General features: G+C 38.7%; 1 protein-coding gene across 1 annotated transcript in view; it reads left to right on the forward strand.

Annotated features, from left to right (window-relative positions):
• Nucleotides 1-19,039, forward strand: part of Lamb4 (laminin subunit beta 4) — a 94,434-nt gene that overhangs the window by 23,535 nt on the left and 51,860 nt on the right. The window contains exons 10-13 of the mRNA XM_076862325.2: nucleotides 1,842-2,021; nucleotides 4,751-4,860; nucleotides 6,886-6,965; nucleotides 7,490-7,640. Coding sequence (XP_076718440.2) covers nucleotides 1,842-2,021; nucleotides 4,751-4,860; nucleotides 6,886-6,965; nucleotides 7,490-7,640 — 521 coding nt within the window. The remainder of the gene's footprint in view (nucleotides 1-1,841; nucleotides 2,022-4,750; nucleotides 4,861-6,885; nucleotides 6,966-7,489; nucleotides 7,641-19,039) is intronic.

Below are 19,039 nucleotides of genomic sequence, written 5' to 3' on the forward strand. Positions count from 1 at the left end.
GCCCCTAAAGGTACTTTCTTGCATAATTAAATTACACTCTAGAACTCAGTGCTGACTCTTCCGAGTATTTCCCAAATGAAGTTGAGTTTTTGTCCTTTTGACCACTTCTAATGGTCCTTCTAGTCCTTCCTTTTTGGAAGCAACTGGCTTTAATTAAAAGAAAATTGTGACACTTTTGTCTCCAAATTAAACAGATCCCAATTTTGTTTTTCCACAGTAAGATTTTATCACCAGTCACAATCCTATAACAAACAATCAAAACTTGAAAGAATCTCCGAGTTTGCTTCCATGACAGGAAACAACTAGTTTGACTGGATTTTTTCCCATTGAACTGAATCTTTACACCTGAGGGCTTTCTTTCTTTTTTTTTTTTTTTTTTTTGTCAGCCCAAAGCAAACATAAATAAAAGTGAGTGAGGTTTTCCTTTAAAACAAGATGTTCATTTTTTACATTTATTACATTCTTTAAAAGTAGAATTCCTTGGAAACACACAGACACAAAGCAACAAGAGACAGCAGTATGAACTATTACCTACCAGTACATTCATCCTCTAAACCAAGGCCACTGATGCAACTTCAGTATATATCTGGACACCTCCAATAATGAGACATCACTGCTCTCTGGGGTAGATTGGGTAGCCCTAACATTAGAGAGCTCTTCCTTATCTTCCAAGTCTACATTTTGTAACCGCTCCCCTCTAGTCCTTATTCTGTCCCCTGTAATTATTCATACTATCAGCATCTCTTTTCATGACACTCCTTCCTTGAATTATTCAAATTTCTGTTTAAAATAATAATATTAAGAAGAAGAAGTAGTGTTAGTAATGGTGGTGCCAGGCATAGTGGTGCACGCCTGTGATCCCAGCAACTTGGGAGGCTAAAGCACGAGGATGGCAAGTTCCAGGCCAACCTCAGCAACTTAGCAAAACTCTGTCTTAAAAACAAACAAACAAACAAACAAAAACAGCCAGGGCAGGGGACTGGGGATGTAATTTAGTGTCCCCAGAACCCATCAACAAGTGCCAAAAATAAAAATCAAATTTTAAAAATGCTGCTTGTGTTGTATAGCGTCTGTTTGCCTCGTTTTCCAGAATCTCCTCATCCAAGATTGGCTTCATCAACAGATTTCCAAAATGAAATCAGGGACATGACTACAGCTTACTATTCCCCCTGTTCCCTCCCTTTCTTTCCTGTAGGTGTTTCAAGAAAAACTACGAAGAATGACAGCACTTTCCTTGCAACATAGTTTTTTTTTTTTTTTTTTTTTTATGATGGAGAAGAACAAACTTAACCATGTTTCAGAGATTTGGCAGACATTTTATGTGATCTCCTCTTTTTTCTCATGTCCTTGGAACGAGATATATAGCATCACAGCATCCTACTTTAAACTTTTGTCTTGACCTTATTTTCATTTTTAGTCTTTCTTTAATCTGTTTATTGAGTTGAAATTCACATAACATAAAATTAACCATTTTAAAATAAAAACTCACTAGCATAATGTACAACCACCACATCTACCTAGTTCCAAAACATTTTCATCAACCCAGGAAGAATTACTCCACTCTTAACATCCAGTTTTCAAAATAGCACTCATCCTCTTGTTCTCCAACTTTAGAATCATTTAAAATCTTTTAAAAATATATGCATGAAATTACTTGATATGTTTTATGGACAAAAATCTGGGAGATATTTCTGAACAGCCAATCTGCCCATTTGTTTAAATAGTCATTTAAACAAAGTAAAATAGTTCCAGCATGGGTAAAATGCTATGCTTGCTTATATTTCAGGTTTCCTACAATTTGCAATTAACTAATTAAAGACAATGGATTTCTATGTCCCCAGCTTGTGAATGTGATCCTGATGGAACCATATCTGGTGGCATTTGTGTGAGCCACCTTGATGCTGCCATGGGGACTGTGGCCGGCCAGTGCCTGTGTAAGGAGAACGTGGAAGGAGTCAACTGCGACCGGTGCAAACCCAATCACTATGGACTAAGCGCCTCTGACCCCCTGGGCTGTCAGCGTAAGTCTGGGCTGGGCCATCAGCCTGGGTGCATTTTAATCTTGATGTTGTCTCTGTCAGCCTAAAATTCATTTACTGTAAATACCTAACAGTCCTGCTGGCTTCTGAGTCTTTAAAAATGATACAATACCTCCCACATACGTTAGGAAGTTAGTGGATGTTTCTCTGTGGTTTACTGAGTTTTTTTTATTAAGTACCAGCAGGGGGCGCTCATATTTTCCTGCAACAAATGAGAAAGGCCAAGAAATTTAATGCCAAACTGCAAAACCCCAAGAAAAATGGCCTTTACTAGGACTATCTATATAAATTTATTCATGACTTCTTAGGGAATTTTCAAGCGGTGGTTTCTTTTTGTTTTTTAAATTACTTTTTTCTTTTCTTCTCACTCCCCTCCATATATTGACTCATAAATTCTCTGACAGAGAGCAGGGGAATTAAAGCAAGGAAGGGGTTGAGGAGAAATACTAAGAACCTCAGCAGTTGTCTGGGGCCAAATGCTCAGGCTCTTGACTCTAGGAGCACAGAAGTTAAGAGCTGCTTAGGGCCTCGTAGAGCTGTTGATTCCTCTGGGAAGTCTGAGTAAATAATTTCCATTTGGTCACAGCATCCTGCTCCGTATTTCACCCATGTAAGGAACTGTGGATTATTTGCATGTTTAGAGAACAGCAGGCTGAATCTTTCTGTTATAAAATGCTCTTCTCAGGCTTCATGGCAAAATTAAATGTCATGATAATGAATTCTACAGTCAAGCCAATTTTGCATCACACCTTTCAGCACCCCAGGCCTCTCCCTACTTCAGTGATTAATAAGATGTCCTCTGAGAACTTGTGGTATGTTGGTTTGGGGATTGTGTGTGTGTGTGTGTGTGTGCGTGTGTGTAAAACAGCTTTGGAAACATAATTCACATACTATAATATTTTTTCTTTAAAGAGCACAATTCATTGGTTTTTAGTACATTCAAAGATATGTAGCCATCAGCACATAGATTTTAGGGCACTTTCATCACCACAAGAAGACATTCCTTTTCTGGGTGTATACCCAAAACACTTGAAAACAGATACTTAAAGAGATATTTGTTCACCCATGTCCTTAGCAGCACCATTCACAATAGGCAGAAGATGAAAGTAACCTAAATGTCCATCAATGGATGGGTGGGTAAGCAAAATGTAATATGTATATACAAAGGAATATTATTCAGCCTAAAGTCTGACACATGCTACAACACTGTGAATTTTAAGGATATTGTGCTAAGTGAAAGGCACCAGTTGCAAAAGGACAAAAACAGTATAGTAACACTTATATGAGGCACCTGGAGAATTTGAATTCATAGAGACAGGAAGTAGAATGATGATTGCCAGAGGTTTGGAGGAAGAGGAATGGGAAGTTATTGTTTAATGGGTATAGAATTCCACTTTATAAGATCAAAAGAGATTGGTTGGGGCTGGGGATGTGGCTCAAGGGGTAGCGTGCTCGCCTGGCATGCGTGCGGCCCGGGTTCGATCCTCAGCACCACGTACAAACAAAGATGTTGTGTCTGCCGAAAACTAAAAAATAAATACTAAAAAAATTCTCTCCCTCTCCCATCTCTCACTCTCTCTTTAAAAAAAAAAAAAAAAGAACTTTAAAAAAAAAAAGAGAGATTGGTTGGACAACAATATGAATAGACTTGACAAAACTGAAAAATGTTAAGATGGTATATTTTGTTATATGAATTTTACCAAAAAAAAAAGCCATAAATTCCCACTTCACTCTACCGTCCATGACCCCAGCACAAAGGAAGCACTTATCTATATTCTCTCACTATAGATTTGCTGGTTGTGGTTATTTCATACAAAAGGAGTCATATAGGTCTTTTGTAACTGGCTTTTTTCACTTAGCATAATGTTTTCAAGATTCATCCATGTTGTGGTATGTATCAGTCTTCTTTTTGTTGCTGAATAATATTCCTTTGTATGGATGGACCACATTTGATTTAGCCATTCATCAGTTGGTGGACTTCTGAGTTGCTTCCTCAAACATTGGTTTTTCTTGTAGAGGAAAAGTATACCTTTCATTGGTAGCATAATTTCTTAGCCTTTACAACATAAGCATGAAGCTGGGTGTGATGGCACACACTTGTAATCCCAGTGATTCAGGAGGCCGAGACAAGAAGATTGCAAGTTCAAGGCCAGCCTCAGCAACTTAGAGAGATAAATAAAGCTGGGGAATGTAGGTAATGGGAGAGTGCCCCAAGTTCAATCCTCATTATCAAAAAACAAAACAACAAAACAACATAAGCAGGACTCAGAAATTTCTGTGGATGAAAGAGGCAGAGAAGGAGGAGTATAAAAACATTACAAACCAGTAAAAAAGAAAGAGAGGGAAATGAGAGGTGCATCTGGAGAGAGGGAGCTATCAATCAGAACCATGACACTTGGAAATTCCTGCCCTGAGTTGCCAGCCTGGCCAGCATCACTCAGGAACACTGTGCCAGGACTCCAGCTTACACCTCCTCCTCCACTGCCTTGTCTCCTCCTGATTACCATCCGGTAGGGCTACTTAAAAACTCTGGAAGTGTCTAGAACAGGATTTCCTGTGTGGGGTTGTATGCAGTACAATAATCATGCAGCCAGGCCGACAATGAATCTGACAGGGCAGGTTGCATTGTGTTCTTGTGACTATGCATCTTACTCATTGTGACTATTAAAGACATTTAAGAATGAGAATGATTATATATGTTGTGCTTTCAGCCTGCAACTGCAACCCCCTTGGGAGTCTGCCATTTGAGACTTGTGATGTAGATACAGGTCGATGCTTATGCCAGGCCTATGTCACCGGACCACACTGCGAACAGTGCATTGTATGTATTTACCTATAATTTTCGTTTACATAGTTATGCAGATTTCTACTGCCATTGCCTAGAAGAAACTTGGTCTTGTTAATTGCTTTCTTTGTTCTACTCTAGTTTAATACTCCCGGGATGAGTATTACACTACAGAAATTGGTAGACACTATACATCAGCCTCCCTCACCGCCAGACCTTATAGAAAGCTTTTAAACATTTACCAGCATATCACTGGATTGGAATGAACGGATCCAGATGGAGAGGCCAATAATATATCCATTGTTTTCCTGAGAGTGCCCAGCAGTAGAGTAGAACACTACGGCTCTTTGGCCAACCAGACCATATGGCCTTTCTTTTAGCTTATACATATAATCCCCATACCACCCTTACCACTGTCTGCCTAAAAAGATTTCAGATGAGCTTTTAAAAGAACAACAAAAAACAATCTTGAGCTTAAATATATTTTAGATTGCTATGGGAAATAAACCCTTGGGTATTTCACAGACAGCACTAAATATATGAACATGTATGTTCTAAAGTTAGTAAGATAAAATTGGTTTCACTCCATAAGAAATGTGTCATGCAACTCAGGAGTTCCAACCCCATTCTTTTCCTTGTTCTCTAATCTTGGCAGCCCACCCTCATTTTAGAAAGAGTAAAACAAAAACTTAACCTAATAAAAGAACAGTGACCTTCATGTGTCTAAAGAAATGTCACTGATAAATAAGAAACAGATGCCCATGAGGAAAGAGTTTTGTGCTAATATTTTAAGTCATTTTATTGAAAATAGAGTAGGCTGGGGCAGAGGAAGTGGGGAAAGAAGAAAGGAAGAAAATATGAAGAAGAAACCATACAGAAAACAGGGCAGGTAATATAGAAGTTTTACACGAAGAGAAAGGTCAGCCTTGCCCATTTCTATTGGGTATGAGCAACACCAAGAAATGTGCACAGGTGTGCAACAGGATTGCTGAAGATGCCAAATCAGGTTGTCCCAGACCAAACTTGCACTCAGACTGATGTCATGGCAATGAATCATGCTAGCTCAGGCTCAGGCTGGACCACCTGAGTGGCCACTGTGACAGCACACCTGGCTGGAAGAGGTCTTTCACAACCACATCCTGAATGGAACAGCTCATTTCACTTCTTCTTTCTTTGGTTCCAAAACCAAACTGAAATATTAAAAGTCTTTTGCGGTGTTTTATACACATTGTGTCCATGTTTGGTGTTTGAAATCAAAATTTTAAGTATAACTGGGTGTACGATTTTTACTGAGATAACAAAAAAAAATAATAGAAATGCTTAAGACCATTCCAAACAAGAGTTTCATAGCTACTAAAATCTAAATTTTATTTGAGCATGCTAAATTGAAATTGGAGGGAGAAGTATTTTTCTGAGCATTTCGTACTAAATGTTATCAGGCTTTAAGAAAAAATAAAAGTTGTTTATATCTCACCAGCTGTTTATATTGCATAAAGGGCAAGATGTTGCAATGTTGAGAAAGCCTTGCGTCAGAGTTGACTCTCACATGGGTTCACGGTATGCCAAGATGACTGACTTATAAATGGTTGGTTGTCTCTACTGAACTAAGATCTTCATAGAATATCTTAAAATCTGCTTGATTGATTTTTCTATCCCAAAATATTTCAGTGCAGTATAAGTAAAACCCCCATGGATTGTCGTGGTAAGGGAACCTACTGGCTTTGGTTAAAGAGTTGCAAATAAGATGGCAGAAGACTGTCTTAGACCTTAAATGACCCTACCTGAACAAAACTTGGTGCTGTTAGAGGAATTGTTGGCTCCTGTTGTGTTTCCACTTGAAGCCATTCGTCAATAACTCTTCTGTCCCCTTTAATTGAGTGCTACAGATGGGAGAGATGTGTCCGTGGAGATCCTTGTCCAGGCAAGGAAGGCTCCTGTGCAGTGGGTCAGTCTGTGTGGCTGTTGGACTTGTGACTGTTGCATTGTAGTGATTTCAGTGTCGCGCTTCAGAGCAGCAAATATCTTCACATCTGAAATCAACTGAGCCCTTTCTCTGTGTAGGTTGGCTACTGGGGACTGGGGGATCAACGCCCTGGATGTTCTCCCTGTGACTGTGATATTGGAGGTGCTTATTCCAACATGTAAGTCAGTAAAATGAGTAATGAAGTTTTGCAGCAACATTCCCTGCCTCCACGTGAAACCACATTCTATTTTGATAAGCTCATGGTCATAGGCAAAGGGTTTTATTCCATGACAAGCAAAGGGTGTTGAAAAGCAAGGAACTCGAAACATTCCCAAAGCCCAGGTATATCGATAAACAAGGGTGAGAGAAATAATCCTTCTGCCTGGCTGTGCCCCAGAGGATGGGGTGGGTCAAGGGAAATCTGTGACTCGCCTGCTGCAAACACCAACTCTGTGCCACCTGTAAAGAGGGGTCCTAATGCTCGCCTTTGCCCAGTTTTTGGAGCAGAACCAAGGAGCCACCAAGGAGAGAAGCAGCTGCCTGGGTTCCCTGGATCTGAATTCTCTTTTCCAGATGAGGCAGGTGGAGCCCACAACCTCTCAACAGGCTCCCTCAGACTCAGGGGGCCCTTGGTTCAGCACCCCACATCTGCACTTCACCCTCAGCCCCTCCACAGTCCTCCACATGGGCTTTTCCCTTCAGGTGCTCACCCAAGGATGGACAGTGTGAATGCCGTCCACATGTCACTGGCCGCAGCTGCAATGAACCTGCCCCAGGCTACTTCTTTGCCCCTTTGAATTTCTATCTCTACGAGGCAGAGGAAGCCACACCACTCCAAGGACTTGCACCTTTGGTGAGTATCTCCTTGACTCTCCCCACAGACTTCACTCAATGGCATGTCGGAAAATACATACAACACACTCTTGAGATCACAGTTAAGAGACCTAGGAGAGAATGCCTTTGCCCACAGATGTAGATTGAAGTAGTGTTATATCATGCAATTGCAGATTATATGAATTTCAAGGGCAGAGTCTGTGTTATTTATCTTTGTAGCTCCATTCTAGCAGAGCCTGGAGCATAAAGGTGAACTGGATCACATTGTAATGAAACAGACTTTACTCTCCCTCTTTCAGGGCACTCATCAAATAAAATGTGTTTATTGAGCATCTTCAGTCTCCATGATGGCACATAAACAGTGAGAAGTAATGCCTATAGTGAGAAGTGTGTTGCATTGACCTTTGTTGAACTAGTGCCTTGCACAGTGCCTGACACAGTGTAGGGACTTTTTGGATATCTGATAATGAGAAAATAAAGGACATAAGATTCTCAGAGTGTGGCTCCAGCCATAAACAGGAATATGGTGAAGGAAAGGCAATTCAAAGTGAAAGTCTCTAAGCCTGAAAAAGTCAATTCTGAAGATGATATTTGGGTGAAGAAAGCAGGGGAACTCATTCCAGGTTCCAGAGTCTGAGTCATCTCCTGGGATCTCTTCCTTAACTGGATTTTGTTGGTGGGGAGAAAGAACAATGCTGTTGAGAGCTTTGGAATTTGCTTTTTTAGTGACTAGAATTGAAACAAGCAAAGATTCCCACTGTCCCTGCTTAAACATAGAGCTTGTGATGGGAGAATCAAAATGAAATAATCCTATGTCCATATTCTTCATGGACTTTAGTATTGCATCCAGGGCTGGGGTGTAACTCAGTGGTAGGGCTTTTCCCTGGCATGCATGAGATCCTGGGTTTGATCCCCAGCATCACTCTGTCTCTCTCTCTCTCATACACACTCTCTCTCTCCCTCTCTTTCTCTCTCTCTCTCTTTCTCTCTCTCTCTCTCTCTCTCTCTCTCTCTCTCTCTCTTTGAATTTGCATAATGGTGACTAAAATAAGCAAAACATTTTTGGAAAGGAACATTGATATTTATATTTAGGCCATATGTATAAATACAAAAGTTCCCATCATATATATATATATATATATATATATATATATATATATATATATATAATGAGCTAAAATAAATAGACTGTGACTTAACAGTAATTAAGTATGTGCCATGTAGGTGCTGACTTGCCAATAAATAGGATAATATCGAGTATGCTAACACAGCTCAGAACCAGGGGTTGGAGTAGAGTGTCCAGAAGAATGTTTATTTCCTTCATTAGGGGGCCCTGTTACCATGCACAAATCCTTATTACTCCCTCCATGGTTTAACAACAACAAACAAACAAACAAAACCTGAGGGGATAGAATAGGTTTAAAGGATAAGTAACTTTTTCTTAAAAGATTAAAAGTAATGCCTATAACCAAAGGAAGAAAATTCAAGATGGGATTGATATTTCGTGTTAAAGGACAACAGTGTGAATAATTTTCCTCCTCCCTTGAGGACATGACCTTCAATAGTAGTAGAAAAGATGTAAATTGGGCACCCTTTAATTATTTGCAAATTCATTTAACACATTTTATAGTGTGCTCACAATGCTGTTGCCACAGCTTGTTGTTATTTGTATGAATACAACTTCCATTTATTTTTCTTTTATTTCATAATTAACGCTGCACATTATCTCAACTTAAGTGTTATCATCCCTAATTTTAAAATGAAGAAAAACATCCTAAGAAGTTAAGTGCTGTTCCCAAAGTCATGCAGGTGGTGGACAGCAGGGCCTGGATTGAAACCCAGCTACATGTGGTTTCCAAACTCGCGCCCTTTATTAAGCCGTTGCTCACCCCACGTGCAGTAATGCTGAGCACTCCAGGCTGAGGGCAGTATAAAAGGGATTAGTTAGGGACTCTGGCCTCAGTAGGTCTGAATCTAACCCCTACCTTTATATAGCTAGCTGAAGGTGGGGCAGGGTGAGGGCAGAGCCTACAACAGAAGAGTCAATAAATGTGTTGGAACTTCTGAGCCATGAGGGACCCTTATGAATGGGCTTCATACATAGGTAGAATAATTTGACATAAGACTGAAAAAAACAAAGGGATTTTGAGTGTGGAATAGATGAAAAGACAGTCCAGCCAGAGAAAGTTATAAATAACATCTCAGCATAGAAACAAAGTGGATATATTCACAAGTGAGGCAGGGAGTTAACATGGAAAGGGACCAGGTTCAGTGCCCAGCACCCATAGTCCCAGGCACTCAGGAACTGAGGCAGGACAATCAATTGAGCCAGGAGTTAGAGGCTAGCCAGGGCACATAGCAAGATGCTGTCTTGTAAAAAAAACAAAAAACTAACGCAGTACCAAAAATACTTGGTAGGAGGACGTACCACCTCCTATCAAGGATGCTACATTTTATTCTTTGTGCAGTTTTGAGATCTCATTAAAGCTTTCTTAGCAAGGAGATACTAAGATAAAGACCACCCTCAGTGTTCTTGCAGAAGAGAAGCCTGGGTTGGAGAGGAGTGTGCAATAATTGAGACAGAATAAACAAGGGTCGAAGATAAGAGGCAGCAGAGAGAAAGGAAAGGTGGAGAGATAAATGGACTTAACCCCAAGACTACACCTTAAAATAATGACATCTTAGAGATGAGTTCTTTACTATTCTCATTGAAGAACTAAAAAGAATTACAATTAACTTTCTTGGTGACTTTTTAAAGGTTGTATGTGTCCTTGATATTCAAAATGTAGATGTGCGGACCAACAATATCAGCGTCACCTGGGAGATCACTAGCAGCTCAGCGCATCCCTGGTACTGAGGCAGATATGCATTTTAACAAGATCCCTGAGTGATTCTTATGCAGTTTGAAAAACATTGTTTTAAATTTTCTTTCAGAAACAATGTGAAAGAGAGGAGAGGGGAATGAGTCACTACTCTCCATGTAGAGAAAACGTGGTTTAAAGTCACAACAAGTTAATATTGATTGAACTTAATATAATATAGAATTTAATTCTGTCTAATATAGGGTTAATGTTAATTCCATAATATATGTTTTTGTATGATTCAAAGTAGTTTAAAATGTTGTGTTAGAAAATGAACACAATTGGTTAAGGAAAAAAAAATTGTTAAGTGATATAATGCCAATGCCAAGTGGCCTATCCAAAGGGTCATCATCACAGAGTGAGCAGAAGGGCATGACTCAGAGAGCACAAAAAGCAGATTCTTGAATAAATGGGGTCTCTGAAGCAAGCAATAGCTTTATCTCAGAACTGCAAGTTCATGATGAACTACCAGAGCACTTATGAAATTAAAAATCTTGTTTGTAAAAACAACATTGAGACATCAGCCAGGCAAACACCAGTATGCAAGGTGCAATGAGAATTAGGAAACACAGGACAAGGGGACAGTTGGACTAGGTCAGTAGCTGGAAAACTGTGGAGATGATATAAAAGAGAAGACCATAAAATCCAGGATTTTGAGAAAACTGGAGTTGCATGAATATTATTCCTCTCCTTTGATTTCCTGATGGAATTTGCCTATCCTTGTATAACCTCTCATGGGAACTTACAAAACCAAAGCTTACAAATAGTAAAAAGCTAAGAGCAGTTGGTCTGGAGAGTGTCAAAAGTTACAATACCTGAGGACTGCCTCCACCAGCCGGAGTCAGGCTTAGCCCAGACCTGCCTCTCTAACCTGCGCAGGAGCCAGGACCCAGGGTAAACTTGGGTCTGCCCCCACACACACACCACCTGGGAGCCCAGGACTAACCCACTTCCATCTTGAGACACTGAAGCCATCCCCGTTGCCTTCCCCATGCAATAGCCTCTACCTTGGGACAACAGACAGGGCCTAGAAGCAGCTGCATCTTGGAGCAGGCATCCCAAAGACAGTGTAAGGCCCATCCTTTCAGCCCCATCTCTGAAAGACGTTGCATCCATCTTGGGGCACCTCCCCTGCTATCTCAAGCTATTGCCACTACATCCTATAGTTGCAGTAGCATCCATCCTGGAACACCAGCAGGGTCTGGAAGCCCAACATCAAGGTGAGGTACAGATAATCTGCACAAATACTACAAGGTTATAGGGTAGGAACTGTAATACCTCAGATCCACACTGCAAGAAAGGAAATCACATAGACAACATGAAAAAACAAGGGAGGAAAGTGCCCCAAACAAACCCGGATACTACAATAATAGAACCCATGGACAGTGCATGTGATGAATGAAGGAGTTCAGAACATGCATAATTAAAATGATGTGTGAATTAAAGAATTGCATAAATGAGCAAATACAGGCAAAAATTGATCACTCCAACAAAGAGATAAGAGAGCAAATACAGGCAACCATTGATCACACCAACAAAGAGATAAGAGAGCAAATACGTGTAGCAAAAGATTACTTCAGGAAAGGGAGATTCTGGGGAAAAAAAATCAGAAATCCTTGAAATGAAGGAAACAATAAACCAAATAAAAAACTCAATAGAAAGCATCACCAACAGACTAGATCACTTGGAAGACAGAACATCAGATAATGAAGACAAAGTATACAATCTGGAAAATACAGTTGACCACACAGTGAAGATGGTAAGGAACCATGAGCAGAACATCCAAGAATTATGGGATAGCATCAAACGACCAAATCTAAGAGTTATTGTGATATAAGAAGGCACAGTGTTCTAAACCAAAGGAATGTACAATCTCTTCAATGAGATAATATCAGAAAATTTGCCAAACATGAAGAATAAATTGCAAAATCAAATACAAGAGGCTTACAGGACACCAAATATACAAAATTACAACAGATCTACACCAAGGCACATTATAATGAAAATGTCTAGCACACAGAATAAGGATAGAATCTTAAAAGCCACAAGAGAGAGAATCAAATGACATATAGGGGGAAACCAATTGGTATCTCAGCAGATTTTTCAACCCGGACCCTCAAAGCCAGAAGATCCTGGAACAGCAGATACTAAGCTCCGAAAGAAAATGGATGCCAACAAGCAAAATTAAGCTTTAGATTTGATGATAAAATTTTTAAAAATCCTTCCATGATTAACAAAGGTTAAAAGAATTTACAACTAGAAAGCCTGCACTACAGAACATACTTGGCAAAATATTCTATGAAGAGGAATTGAAAAACAACAATGAAAATCAGCAAAAGGAGGTATTACAGTAAATGAAAAACTAATAAAAGGAGAAACCAAGTCAATACCAAAGTAAACAAAAGTGGCTGGGAATACAAATCATGTTTCAATAATAACCTGGAATATTAATGGCCTAAACTCACCAATCAAAAGACAGATTGGCAGGTTGGATTTTAAAAAAAGACCTAACAATATGCTGCCTCCAAGAGACTCATCTCATAAGACATCCACAGATTGAAGGTGAAAGGTTGGGAAAAATCATACCATTCCCATTGACTGTGGAAGCAAGCAGGGGTTTCCATCCTCTTATCAAATAAAGTAGACTTCAAGCCAAAGTTAATAAAAAGGGATAAAGAAGGATATTTCATACTGCTTAATGGAACCATTCATCAATAATAAATAATAACAATATAACAATAATAAATATATATGCCCCAAACAATGGAACATCTATGTTCATCAAACAAACTCTTCTCAAGTTCAAGAGTCAAATAGACCACAACACAATAATTCTGGGTGACTTTAACACACTTCTTTCACCACTGGTAGATCTTCCAAACAAAAGCTGAACAAAGAAACTATAAAACTCAATAATATAATAAATAACTTAGACTTAACTGACATATATAGAATATTTCATCCTTCAAGGAGCGAATACACTTTTTCTAAGCAGAACATGGATCCTTCTCTAAAATTAGACCATATATTATGCCACAAAACAACTCCTAACAAATGTAAAAAAGTAAGTAGAGTTACTACTGTGCATTCTATCAGACTAAAGGAATGAAATTAGAAATTAGAAATCAATGATAAAATAAAAAATAAAATCTATTCCAACACCTGGAGACTAAATAATATGCTACTGAATGAACAATGGGTTGCAAAAGACATCAAGGAAGAGATTAAAAGATTCTTAGAGGTGAATGAGAATACAGATACAGCATATCGAAATCTCTGGAACACTATGAAATCTCTGGAACACTAAAAGGAAAGTTCATTGGATGGAGTTCATTCCTTAAAATAAGAAAAAGTCAACAAATAAATGACTTAACACTACATCTCAAAGCCCTAGAAAAAGAAGAACAAATCAACACTAAAAGCACTAGAAGACAGGAAATAATTAAAATCAGAGCTGGAATCAATGAAATAGAAACAATTGAAAAATTGACAAAACAAAAAGTTGGTTCTTTGAAAAATTAAAAAAAAAATTGACAGACCCTTAGCCATGCTAATGAAGAGAAGGAGAGAGAAAACTCAAATTACTAATGTATGTGATGAAAAGGGAACTATCCAACAGACTCCTCAGAAATACAGAAGATAATTAGAAATTATTTTGAAAACTTTTACTCCAGTAAAATAGAAAATATTGAAGGCATTGACAGATTTCTAGGATCATATGATTTGCCCAAATTGAATCAGGATGATATATACAATATAAACAGATTGATTTCAAGTGATGAAATAGAAGATGCCATCAGAAGCCTCCCAACCAAGAAAAAGCCCGGCACCAGATAGATACACAACCAAGTACTACAAGACCTTTAAAGAAAAACTAATACCAATACTCTTCAATTTATTTCAGGAAATAGAAAAAGAGGGAGCACTTCCAAACTCATTCTATGAGGCTAATATCACCCAGATTCCAAAACCAGGCAAAGACATATCAAAGAAAGAAAACTTCAGACCAATATCTCTAATGAACATAGATGCAAAAAATTCTCAATAAAATTCTGGCAAATCAAATGCAAAAACATATCAAAAAGATAGTATACCATGATCAAATGGGGTTCATCCCAGGGATGCAAGGTTGGTTCAACATAGGGAAATCAATAAATGTAATTCATCACATCAATTGACTTAAAGAATCATATGATCCTCTCAATAGATGCAGAAAAAGCATTTGACAAAATAAAGCGCCCCTTTATGTTCAAAACACTAGAAAAACTAGGGATAACAGAAACATATCTCAACATTGTAAAAGCTATCTATGCCAAGTCCCAGACCAACATCATTCTAAATGGAGAAAAATTGAAAGCATTCCCTCTAAAAACTGGAACAACACAGGGATGCCCTCTTTCACCACTTCTATTTAACATAATTCTTGAAACACTTGCCAGAGCAATTATACAGATGGAAGAAATTAAAGGGATACAGATAGGTAAAGAAGAACTCAGATTAGCACTATTTGCCAATGATATTAATCTATACCTAGAAGACCCAAAAAATTCCACCAGAAAACTTCTAGAACTAGTAAGTGAATTCAGCAAAGTAACAGGATACAAAATCAACACCCAAAAGTCAAAAGCATTTCTGTATATCAGTGACAAAACCTCTGAAAGGGAAATGAAGAAAACTACCTCATTTACAATAGCCTCAAAAAAAAAAAAAATACTTGGGAAACAACAAAAGAGGTAAAAGACCTCTACAACAAAAACTACAGAACACTAAAGAAAGGAATTAAAGAAGACCTTAGAAGATGGAAAGACTTCCCTTGTTCTTGGATAGGCAGAATTAATATTGTCAAAATGACCATGTTACCAAAAGCATTATACAGATTTAATGCAATTCCAATCAAAATCCCAATGATGTTCCACATAGATATAGAAAAAGCAGTCATGAAATTTATCTGGAAAAATAAGAGACTCAGAATAGCTAAAGCAATCTTTAGCAAGAAGAATCAAGCAGGTGGCATCACTATACCAGACCTTAAACTATACTACAGAGCAATAGAAACAAAAACAGTGTGGTATTCGCATCAAAATAGACTGGTAGACTAATGGTACAAAATAGAGGACACAGAGACAAACCCACTTAATTACAGTTATATTAGACAAAGGTGCCAAAAACACACATTGGAGAAAAGGTAACCTTTTCAACAAATGGTGCTGGGAAAACTGGAAATCAATATGCAATAAAATGAAATTAAACTCCTTTCTCTCACCATGCACAAAACTCAACTCAAAGTGGATCAAGGACCTAGGAATTAAACCAGAGACCCTGTATCTAATAGAAGAAAAAGTAGGCCCAAATCTCCCTCGCATCAGATTAGGCCCTTATTTCCTTAATAATACTCCCATAGCACAAGAATTAAAATCAAGAATTAATAAATAGGATGGATTCAAACTTAAAAACTTCTTCTCAGCAAAAGAAACAATCAATGAGGTGAATAGAGAGCCTACAGCTTGGGAGCAAATTTTTATCACTTGCACATCCAATAGAGCACTAATCTCTAGGGTATATAAAATAATTCAAAAAACTAAACACCAAAATAACAAATAACCCAATCCATAAATGGACCAACGAACTGAACAGATACTTCTCAGAAGGTTATATACAATCAATCAACAAATATTTGAAAAAATGTTCAACATCTCTAGCAATTAGAGAAATGCAAGTCAAAACTACTCCAAGATTTCATCTCACTCCAGTCAGAAGGGCAGCTATTAAGAACCCAGACAATAAATGTTGGCGAGGATGTGGGGAAAAAGGCACACTCATATATTGCTGGTAGGACTGCAAATTGGTACAGTCAATATGGAAAGCAGTATGGAGAATCCTTGGAAAACTGGGAATGGAACCACCATTTGACCCAGCTATCCCACTCCTGGGTTTATACCCAAATGACTTAAAAATAGCATACTTCAGGGACACAGGCACATCAATGTTTATAGCAGCACAATTCACAATAGCTAAACTATGGAACCAACCTAGATGCCCTTTAGTAGATGAATGAATAAAGAAACTGTGGCATAAATACACAATGGAATATTACTTAGCAACAAAAGAGAATAAAATCATGGCATTTGCAGGTAAATGGATGGAGTTGGAGAAGATAATGCTAAGTGAAGTTAGCCAATCCCCAAAAACCAAATGCCGAATATTTTATCTGATTTAAGGCTGCTGATTCATAATGTGGTGGTGGGGGGGCAGCATGAAAGGATTAGATAAACTCTAAATAAGGCAAAAGGGAAAAGGGAGGGAGAGGTAGGGAGGGGGCATGAGGGGTAGAAAGGATGGTGGGATGAGATGGACATCATTAAGTACATGTATGAAGTACATATATGAAGACACAGATGATGTGACTCTACTTTGTTTACAACCAGAGATATGAAAAAATGTGCTCTAAATGTGTAATATGAATTGTAATGCATTCTGCTGTCATATGTAACAAATTAAAATTTAAAAATGAAAAAAAGTTATAATGATAGTTCTGTGAATCTCTATACCATGTCTATTGTTGATTTTCTCCAATTTTCTCTTTGAGATTTTGCTTTAAAATATAGCATTGATATTCTTTTTAAATGTCACAAAGCCCCTAGATGAGAATTAAATTTTTCTCAGTTTCAGCTTTCACCAGTATAGAATCTTTTAAAAGTGAACCCAACATGTGGCTTAAGACCACCCAAAATTTTCCATTTGCACAGAAAAACAATAACAACAAACTTTAAACTGCCAGCATTACTTCTTCCTAGAGCTATTAAGTGAGAATCATGATTACCTTCTAAGTTATGGTAGAATCTGAAGCTCTTGAATGATGGTATGATTGATGCCTTTGAGGATTAGCTAAACTGTCATCTCTTTTCTTTTTAAGATATTAGCAACAGCTTTGCCAAAATGTGATGTGTATTTCCAGCAACAAGGAGATGATTTTAGATTTGACAAAGGAAACATAATACTGAAGAAAAGTCAGAAGCAAAGCACGCATGCTGGGGAACAGAATGAGGTAAGCCATTTCTTAGGGGCCACTGTTGCTTGCTGCAGGTGGAAGTGCAGTCAAGCCCTCAGAGCCACTCCTGGCCTGTATGAGTGCCCTGGCAGGATAAGTGCTTATTGTCCTCATGAACAGAAATGAGGGAAGGAAGAGCCAGGCTCTAAGTAGTTAGAACCTCTTGGGGAAACTTCAAGAGCTTCATTTCTCCTCCAAACATAAAATTCTAGACAGCTGGGTTCTGGAGAGTTGGAGACTTTAGACACTATTAATTCACAAAATCCTTGACATTTTAGTAAGAAGAGGTAAAGTGCTGAGGAGTGGCTGTCCTACCCTGGAATGGTGCCATGGCCATGCCATATACTCAAGGTGGCTGTAGATGGTCAGTGCTGGTCCAAGTGCCAAAATGATGCCACCCTCTCAGGGTCCTCCCTCCAGTGGCCCAAAAAACCCAAATACCTTGCAGCTATCCAACTATTGTTCACCTAAACATGGGGCCACTGTTGGCCTGTTTTATCCATTCATCTATTCATTTGTTACATGGAGATGTTTATTGTGCATTCCCATGCACATATGCACAAATAGATACGTTGGAGAAGCAAATAGAAATAAATGTTGGCTGCTTTATTCACAAACCCAACCCAAAACAGTTCCTTATACATAAGAGACCTTGTCATGTGAATGAGGTGGTTGGACAAAGGGAACAGAAATGCTTGGACATGGCACCTACCCTTAATCTTATTGTGGGGGAAATGAACCATATACACCAACTGACGTGTACACAACTGACATGTGGCAGGGTAGGTTAAGGACCCTAGAGAAGCTGTGTGTAGTGTGATATGGGTTTCAGATTAAGGAGAAGTACTCCCCCCTGATAGGGCCAGAGAAGGCTTCATGGAGGTTCTTGCTTCTACCATGTTCAAGTGACCAATTAATATGATCATGCTTTCTTCTCCTTGTTTCTGTTCCTATCCTATGTCCTCATGAAACCTAATTCTAGGCTTGAAGTAGCTCTCCTCAATCTGAAATCCACTTGAAAGAGAAGAGTGGGCAATGAGTTAGTTTTCTCCTCCCCACTCTGGGGTACAGATCAATAACCCTCAAATTTTACTCCCTGGAGAGTTTGTTAAAAATGACTCCAGAGGGGCTGGGGTTGTGGCTCAGAGGTAGAGCACTTGCCTACCATGCGTGAGGCACCAGGTTTAATCCTCAGCACCACATAAAAATTAAAAAAAAACAATAAAGATTTTGTGTCCACCTATAATTAAAAAATAAATATTAAAAAAAATGACTTCAGAAATGTTACTTTGGGGACTCTGAGACTGACTCAAAGGCTGCATGTTTTATAGGCATCCCACAGTGATTCTGAGACAGCTGGTCCAAGACAGCACATTGAGAAACTAAGCTCAAAGCATCCGGGACACACTCTCCCACTTATTGGGAGAAAATGGCCACCTCTGTGTTATCGACCTGAAAATCTTCCCTTCATGGCTTAAGATCCAATTCAGATTAATCTTTCCCTAGCAA

This window comes from Callospermophilus lateralis, chromosome 1, assembly GCF_048772815.1.
Source record: "Callospermophilus lateralis isolate mCalLat2 chromosome 1, mCalLat2.hap1, whole genome shotgun sequence".
NCBI lineage: Eukaryota > Metazoa > Chordata > Mammalia > Rodentia > Sciuridae > Callospermophilus > Callospermophilus lateralis.